This window comes from Rhinopithecus bieti, unplaced genomic scaffold (assembly GCF_001698545.2).
Source record: "Rhinopithecus bieti isolate Rb0 unplaced genomic scaffold, ASM169854v2 scaffold_13207, whole genome shotgun sequence".
Classification (NCBI taxonomy): domain Eukaryota; kingdom Metazoa; phylum Chordata; class Mammalia; order Primates; family Cercopithecidae; genus Rhinopithecus; species Rhinopithecus bieti.
In genome coordinates, this window is record NW_016807866.1 from 3,730,141 (window position 1) to 3,739,428 (window position 9,288).

The 9,288-nt window shown below is 43.8% G+C and overlaps 1 protein-coding gene across 1 annotated transcript; it reads left to right on the forward strand.

The window, feature by feature from the left end:
* Positions 1–893: 893 nt before the first annotated feature.
* KCNE2 (potassium voltage-gated channel subfamily E regulatory subunit 2) lies at positions 894–8,190 on the forward strand. Its single transcript, XM_017883876.1, has 2 exons — positions 894–1,019; positions 7,638–8,190. The coding sequence occupies exon 2, from the start codon at positions 7,650–7,652 to the stop codon at positions 8,019–8,021; it is 372 nt and encodes a 123-aa protein (XP_017739365.1). The 5' UTR covers positions 894–1,019; positions 7,638–7,649; the 3' UTR covers positions 8,022–8,190.
* The last annotated feature ends 1,098 nt before the right edge of the window (positions 8,191–9,288 follow it).

Sequence of the window (9,288 nt, forward strand, 5' to 3'; positions counted from 1 at the left end):
GAGTGAGACAGAGTAAGACTCTGTTTCAAAACAACGACAACAACAACAAACAAAAACGAAAACCTCAAAACCTCTTTGTTGGACTTACTTCCATCTCCTCCATGTAGTACTTTAGTACCCTTGCAGCTCGTTTCTCTTTTACAAGACAACAATGTTGTTACAAAGTCATTTGGAAATGGTCCCATGGAGGAGTATTTACACAAAATTTAGCGTATTTAGTATCTTCAGCACATGGCACTTGCCTGGAACTATACTGACCTCCTCAACCCACACCAACCACCCAGAGATGGCTGTTCTCGACTCCTCTCCCTTCTTTTTTTTTTTTTTTTTTTTTGAGACAGAGTGTCACTCTGTCACACAGGCTGGAGTGCCATGGTGTGATCTCAGCTCACTGCAACTTCTGCCTTCTGGGTTCAAGTGATTCTCCTGCCTCAGCCTCCAGAGTAGCAGGGACAGAGTAGCATTTTTTAAGTAGACATGGGGTTTCACCATGTTGGCAAGGCTGGTCTCGAACTCCTGATCTCAGGTTATCCTCCTGCCTCAGCCTCCCAAAGTGCTGGGATTACAGGCGTGAGCCACCGGCCCTTCCCACGTGTTCTGGCAGGGAACGCTGTTGTCCCCCAAGCCTACCCTAAGAGGAAGACTTCTTCTGGGGAGAGATGCTCACTGTGCCCAGGTCCCTCCCTGGCTGGAGCTGGCAGGAAGGGTCCCAGAGCAGGGACTTGTGCCACTCTGCCCAAAGCCAGAGTCCCTGAGGCACCCACTCCATCAGGCACCAAGGTGAATGCCAACTGCCAGTTAGTATTTAACTTTCCACATACGATTAGATTAAACATGTGGGTTCATAAAAGCCTAGGATTGCAGACTGCAGTTGCAAGGGTTTAGATGGTTGCAAGGTGAAGGTGCCCAGCAGGCTGAGGCTTGTGTGAAACCCACAAGAGAGCTCGCTAACACCAGCAAGAAGGTTCAGAACAGCCTGGCTTTGGAAAGGAATTTCATCCTGCCCACACACTGCATAGGTAAGTCTTAGTATACATTCTTTATTTTTTGAGGAATTAAGTAACAAAGTTATCTATTTGCCTTTTCCAGAAAATGATAAAAGGAATTATTTTCCTGGTATATGGCCTGGCTCCTCATCCACTCTTCCTTCTTTCCTTCTTGTGTTTTCTGTACTCATTTCTTTGTTAATTACCTTAGAACAAAAATTTTGAGAGTTTTTTTAAATGGAGGATTCATGGTAAATGTAGGTAATCATATTGTTTTCTCTTCTTGATATGAAAATGAAAGACTTTGCTGCCTTTTGGAGGCCCAGGTGATGCGAATGATCTACCACGTTTCAAGAAAAGAAAACTTTGGGGCCAGGCATGGTGGTTCACGCCTGTAATCCCAGCACTTTGGGAGGCCAAGGCAGGCGGATCGCCTGAGGTCAGGAGATTGAAACCAGCCTGGCCGACATGGTGAAACCCATCTCTACTAAAAATACAAAAAAATTAGCCGGGCGTGGTGGCTGGCGCCTGCAGTCCCAGCTACTCGGGAAGTTGAGGCAGGAGAATGGCATGAACCCAGGAGGCAGAGCTTGCAGTGAGACCAGATTGTGCCACTGCACTCCAGCCTGAGTGACACAGCAAGACTCCATCTCAAAAAAAGAAAAGAAAACTTTGGACTTTGGGATCAAATGAATGTTACTTTCCTAATAGTGTCCTGATTGCCCTTGTCATGAATAACACACATTCGTGACAGGAATGGCTGGAATTAGGGGATCATTCTGTAGCCTAGAGACAGGGCACCACTAATGATATGTGTAAGCTCAAACCGTGGTCTTGATCTTATGTCTTGTACCCAGTTGAGCCAACTGGTCACAGCAATGAAAACAGAGAGTTATTGGAATGTGTGACCTCTGCTAGGACAGTCAGTGCTGGCCACTGGCTTGGGTGACGTGAGTTCTAGTGCAGGCACTGTGGCCAACTTGAGAGGCCTGTGATCTTGGACAGGTGACTTAAGCTTTCTAGGCTATAGTTATTCCACCTATCAGAGAGCAAACCAGCCTAAATGATCTCCAGGGCCCAGCCTGTGCTAGGACTCAGCAAGAAGCATTCACTGGAAATGGAGGTCCTCCTAGGTTGATACACATGAATTGCCCATATTTGACCATTTCTAACTTATACATAAATGGCCATTTCATATAATTCCAGAGAACATAAATAATAGCTGTCTTAGCATTACTAAAGTAAATGCCTATTATGATATCTACTTAGGGGTAGGATAAGTATGTATACCAAGTATGGTTTGTTTTGTTTCGATTTTTGAGACAGGGTCCCACTGTCACTGCTGAGTGCAGTGGTGTGATCATGGCTTACTGCAGCCTTGACCTCCCAGGTTCAAGCTATCCTCCCACCTCAGCCTCCTGAGTAGCTGGGACTATCGGAGTGTGCCACCACATCCAGCTAATTTTTTATTTTTTGTAGAGGTGGTGTCTCACTATGTTGTCCAGGCTGATCTCAAACTCCTGGATTCAAGCGATCCTCCTGCCTCAGCCTCCCGAAGTGCTGGGATTACAGGTGTGAACCACTGCGCCTCCAAATATGGTTGATGTCTATCAGTTAAACAGTAATTCTGGGAATAAAAAATTGAAATCAACCCACTTATAATTTGAATGTCTTGGTATAATGTCCTTCAATGGAACTGTTTTCACACACTGTGATTTTTTCCCTGTGGTCATGAAGCAGGCGTGGGCCACTCAGCCACATCTCATGCATCCGTATACAAAAGCCAAATCCCTTTTGGATCCTGTTTATTTGGCCTGGCCAGGGGTCAGCACTCAGGTATTTAATCCCCACAGGCCCTTTCATCCCTGTGATTAAGTCTTATCAAAAAGCACCTCCTGACCTGCTTAGCAGTGGGGCCTTTGTTCACACTGGAAGGCTTGAACAAATAACTGGCATTTGGGGCCAGTTAGCTCTAAAAGGCTGGTGAACGCTGCCATGCCTGCACCTGGAAACAAACCCAAATGACTCCAGTGGAATCCAGCACTGAAGTCCCTCATCTCAAAGACCTTTTGCGGCAGAGATTCTTGGATGGGCCTTAGGGGGCCCAGGAGTCCCCTGAAATTGAATGTAGAGCTTCCTACGTGCATATGTATACTTTCTTGGGGAAAAATAAAGTCACATCATTTTATTTTACTTTGCAAGGGATCTTTGGCACCGCCCCTCCCCCACCCCCAATTCCCATGCCCGTTAAGAATAAATTAAGAATCACTGTTCCGGTAGTTTCCAAGTGAATTCCACAGAGAGAGGAACTGTCATTCATTCACACATTCATTCAACAAACTTAAGATTTGCTACGTACCCATCGCTATGCAGGGTCCTGGGATTCAGAGATGAGTAAAGCAATCCCTGCCTTCCAGGAGCTCAAGCTCTCCTGTCATCCGGACTCAGTTACTTAATCTCACTAAATATCCTGAAGATAGGAGTTTTTAGAGTGGTTTTGAGGATCACATGAATAAGCACAGAATACACGGGTAATTGAAAAACGAAAACAAAACCAACATGGTCGTTTGCAGAAGAGGCACAGAAAAAGGGCCTCTGCCTAGATCTGGGGAGGTCAGGGAAAGTACTGTGGATTGGTAACAGCTGGCCAGGGTTCCTACGAGAGAAAAAGAACTATACCCACAGAACCAGACCCTGTCTCTTAAAAAAAAAAAGGCCTGGCACGGTGGCTCAAACCTGTAATCCCAGCACCTTGGGAGGCTGAGGCAGGGGGATCACTTGAGGCTAGGAGTTTGACAACATAGTGAGACCTCATCACTACTTTTTTATTTTAAAAAAGAGTTAATAAAAAATAAAATGAAAATAAAAGGGTAAAAGAGCCACTGGCAAAGTCTTGAGTGGATTAAAGCCAGCTCAGCTAACTTTCACAGCAGATTATATCATTTAAAAAGGGGAAGAAACACATCTCTGTTACATCGCTTAGGAAATATGCTTGGTATATACCCTGGGACAATCTTATCTATTTGTTAAGTTTCCTTCCAGCCCACTAGTCTGTGTGACCAGAAGAGGGAGAGAAAGATCTGAGAGCTCTCTAAATAACAGAACTTAAAACATCAGACAGAGAAGAGTCTATTATTTTGGTGACGGTAATTCTCAATGAGGAAGAACCTGGGGAGGGATGTTCTGTGGGAGAAATGCCTGCAAGTTTATTTGTTTAATAGGTTTGTTTATTCAGTTTATTGAAATTCCTTTCCCAGATGGGGAGATCTCAAACTTCTCTTTTCATGAAGGAAAGAAAAGTCGCATGCTAGAGACGGCAGGTCTTTAGAACGGCAGCAGCAAACCTACTGCTGGGATGTTGGGGCTTTTACTGGTGGCTAGTCACGGGTTCACCTCCTGCCTGTGCTCCTTCCAGCTGTGTTGAAACCCACTTGCCCCATCTGTGAACCGTGTTCAGCTCCATTTTCTGAGCCCCTTTATCTTTCTGTCCATACCTGTTATAATCCTTTACACATTACATTGTCTTTGATTTGGTCTCTCCCATTCAACCCAGCCTTTCACAGAGTTCCTGTCATCTCTGAAGTGTCATCGCCTAGCATAGTACCTGGCACTTTAATTCATGCATCAAATGTCCATTGAGTGCTTCATGCATCAAATGTCCATTGAGTGCCTTCTATGTGTCAGAAATCTGCTATACCGAGCTAGACAAAGTTGGCAGACATGACAGCCGAGTTGGAAAGATGAGACCCTAAACCAATAATCACACACACACACACACACACACACACACACACACACACTATATATGTTATATATATGTATGTACAAAAAAACTTGGCCGGGAGCAGTGGCTCACACCTGTAATCCCAGCACTTTGGGAGGCCAAGGCAGGTGCATCACGAGGTCAGGAGATCAAGACCATTCTGGCTGACATGGTGAAACCCCATCTCTACTAAAAACACAAAAAATTAGCTGGGCGTGGTGGCAAGTGCCTGTAGTTCCAGCTACTTGGGAGGCTGAGACAGGAGAATCACTTGAACCCGGGAAGCAGAGGTTGCAGTGAGCTGAGATCATGCCACTGCACTCCAGCCTGGGTGACGGAGCAAGACTCTGTCTCAAAAATAAATAAATAAATAAAATAAATAAATAAAAATAAAATAAAATAAATATTTTGCCTTGCAATCATTGCCTTGATGTTTGCCTGGATGTCTAAAGCCCACATTCTCTAAAAACAGAGATGTAACAAAGCTCACGTACATAATTCGCCTGAAAACAGAGAATTAAAATGAGTAATTGGCTCCATTTAACTTAACCATTTGTTGAGTGCCCTTGTTACAAATACGGCCCGATGATCTAGGTCTGGTGTGGAGGTTTACCAATCTTTTTTAAACAAAGTAATATAAACATAACATATACACACACATTTAGTTACATGCATATGTGACGTGTGCTTTGAAGAAAAAGGAGATGCTTGTTGAGCGAAAATGGCTGCTTGGTGGTGGGAAGAGATTTAGAGTAGAGCCAGCGGAAGTATTCTCAGAAGTTACAACTAGCCCTGGAAACTAAACAATGAGCGAGGTGTACAAGATTGTACTCACAGCAGCTAGAATCATGCCGTAGTTATAACAAGCACCATCAACAAATGTTCGTTAAATGGAGCAATTACTCATTTATATTCTCTGTTTTCAGAGAATTTATAAACGTGTGCTTTTTTAATACATCTCTGGTTTAGAGAATTGTGGGGCTTTAGACATCAAGGCAAACATCAAGGCAAACGATTGCAAGGCAAAATATTTTATTTTATTTATTTATTTTATTATTATTATTATTTATTTTTGAGACAGAGTCTTGCTCTGTCACCCAGGCTGGAGTGCAGTGGCACGATCTCAGGTGGAAGAGAAAGGCAAAGATGTTCTAGGTTGAGAGAACAGGATGTGCTAATGTCCTGAGGCAAGAGAGCTTACTGACAGGGAGGGAAGATGTCAGGTGTGACCGAACTGTAGTGAGCAAAGGGTAACTGAGGAGGAGGTCAGGAGCCTGCTCAGCCAATGGGGTAAATGCTGTTAAGGAATTAGGACTTGATTTTAAGAACAACCATCGCATCATTTTACAAGCAAACAAATGACACTATAATTTCCCTCTTCAAAAAGGCACACTGGCCGGGCACGGTGGCTGACACCTGCAATTCCAGCACTTTGGGAGGCCAAGGTGGGTGGATCACCTGAGGACAGGAGTTCGAGACCAGCCTGGCCAACTTAGTAAAACCCCATCTCTACCAAAAACACAAAACTTAGCCAGGTGTGGTGGAACGTGCCTGTAGTCCCAGCTACTCGGGAGGCTGAGGCAGGAGAACCGCCTGAACCCAGGAGGCAGAGGTTGCAATGAGAAGAGATGATGCCACTGCACTCCAGCCTGGGCAAAAGTGAGATTGCGGGGAAAAAAAAAAAAAAAAAAAAAAAAGGCACATTGATGGCTATTCAAGGCAGAGAGGGTCACATATAACCCCACAGAGATGGCTCTGGGGAGGGTTGTGTTGTGTTACATTGTTGGCATTGTATTATCCAGGTGAGAGATGCTGGCGGCTGGGCAGTGCCAGTGGGGATGAAAAGGAGAGATGGATTTGAAACATAGGAATAATCTCTCAGATTGTTTCTTGGCATCACTTACCTAAAATGCGTCTTTCAAATATGGATGTACACACTCCTCCCTTTAGGATACTTGGGACAATGTGCCACCTAGACAGAGGGGATGGAACAAATTGGAGAGTGTGTCAATGCCCCTGCAATCTTTTCCCTCGATGTTATCTCATAATGCCCCACAATTCTCTAAGAACAGAGAACATAAATGAGTCATTGGTTCATTCAACTGACGTTTGTTGAGTGCTTATGAATGTGGCGGCATTATTCTAGCCTCGTGAGGTTACCAATGTTTTTTTTTTATTATTTTATTTGAGATGGAGTCTTGCTCTGTCACCCAGACTGGAGTGCAGTGGCGCAATCTCGGCTCACTGCAAGCTCTGCCTCCCGCGTTCACACCATTCTCCTGCCTCAGCCTCCTGTGTAGCTGGGACCACAGGCACCAGCCACCACTCCCGGCTAATTTCTTTTTTCTTTTTTCTTTTTTTTTTTTTGTACTTTTAGTAGAGACGGGGTTTCACTATGTTAGCCAGGATAGTCTCCATCTCCTGACCTCGTGATCCACCCGCCTCGGTGAGGTTACCAATTTTTTAAAAAACAAAAGTAATGCAAGATTGCTGATGAAAATTTGGAATATGAGAAAAGCATAAAGAAGAAAATATATCTTTAAGCACACCACCCACTGTTAACATTCTGATCTATGTACTTCTAATATTTTCTCCATTTTCATATGTATACATACATTTATTTACATGCATATGTAGATATCAAAGTGTATATATATGTCTGCCTTTAACATTTTTATTGTACAATAATCATGCATTGTAAAAAAAAAAAAGTGAAAATGTATACAGTCAGTTTAAAGACTAACAAAATAAGCGTTCAGTCACCAGCCAGGAGATGAAGAAATACTATTACTTTTCTCTTGGCATCTCCCTCCCACCTTTACATAGCCAAATCCAGAAAAGATCTGTTTTCCTAACTTTGTTCACCTATTGTATTATTTAAATTGCAGCAGGAGGGAAGCATGTCTACTTTATCCAATTTCACACAGACGCTGGAAGACGTCTTCCAAAGGATTTTTATTACTTATATGGACAATTGGCGCCGGAACACGACAGCTGAGCAAGAGGCCCTCCAAGCCAAAGTTGATGCTGAGAACTTCTACTATGTCATCCTGTACCTCATGGTGATGATTGGAATGTTCTCTTTCATTATCGTGGCCATCCTGGTGAGCACCGTGAAATCCAAGAGACAGGAACACTCCAATGACCCCTACCACCAGTACATTGTAGAGGACTGGCAGGAAAAGTACAAGAGCCAAATCTTGAATCTAGAAGAATCAAAGGCCACCATCCATGAGAATACTGGTGCGACTGGGTTCAAAACATCCCCCTGATAAGGGAGAAAGGCACCAAGTCAACATCTGACATCCAGACACAAAGAGATGCCAGTGCCACGAGGCTAATCCAAATTGTCATTGCTTAGAAGAAAGCGAGTTCCTTGCTCTCTGTTGAGAATTTTCATGGAGATTATGTGGTTGGCCAATAAAGATAGATGACATTTCAGTCTCAGTGATTTATGCTTGCTTGTTGGAGCAATAGTTTGTGCTGAAGACCTCTTTTGCTTTCTGGGCAAGTAAATGTCATTTTAATCAATATTAGTGGTGAAAATAAAGTCAAATTTGAAGTAGAGTGTCTGGGCAGTGGCCGTGGGGATAGAAAAGAGAGATTTACAAATCATTGAATCTCCTTTCTCATGAAACATCATTTGTGTGTGACAAATTCAATTTATAAATAACCCAGATGTATTATGTAGAAGCTGAGGCTCAAAAGCTGTCACTTGCTTACCAGACAGACATAGGAGCATTTATCTATAATATTAATTCATGAGTATGGAGTCAGAAGAGATGAATAAGCAAACCATAAGTTTACTTTATTTGTTGTTTTCCTCGTCTTTAACCTATTTAGAAGTCTTAAGACAGAACGAACATTTCTCTTTTTTTCGTTTTCTTTTGAGACAGGGTCTCGCTCTGTCACCCAGGCTGGAGTGCAGTGGTGCAATCTCAGCTTACTGCAGCCTCAATCTCCCAGGCTCAAGTGATCCTCCCACCTCAGCCTCCCTAGTAGCTGGGACTACAAGCACGTGTGCCATCACACCCAGTTAATTTTTGTATTTTTTTTTTTTTTTTTGTAAAGACAGGGTCTCACTATGTTGCCCAGGCTGGTCTCAAACCTGAACAAACATTTCAAACGACAAAAAATCCATACCAGAGAAGTCCAATATTTAAGAACTACCCAGTATAACAAGAACACATTTTAAATCTAACATTTAAAGTTTTGCAGAAAACTAATCTTAAAAAGTTCTCATTAAGAAAAAAAGTTGGCCGGGCGCGGTGGCTCAAGCCTGTAATCCCAGCACTTTGGGAGGCCGAGACGGGCGGATCACGAGGTCAGGAGATCGAGACCATCCTGGCTAACACGGTGAAACCCCGTCTCTACTCAAAATACAAAAACTAGCCGGGCGAGGTGGCGGGCGCCTGTAGTCCCAGCTACTCGGGAGGCTGAGGCAGGAGAATGCCGTAAACCCGGGAGGCGGAGCTTGCAGTGAGCTGAGATTTGGCCACTGCACTCCAGTCCGGGCAACAGAGCGAGACTCCGCCTCAA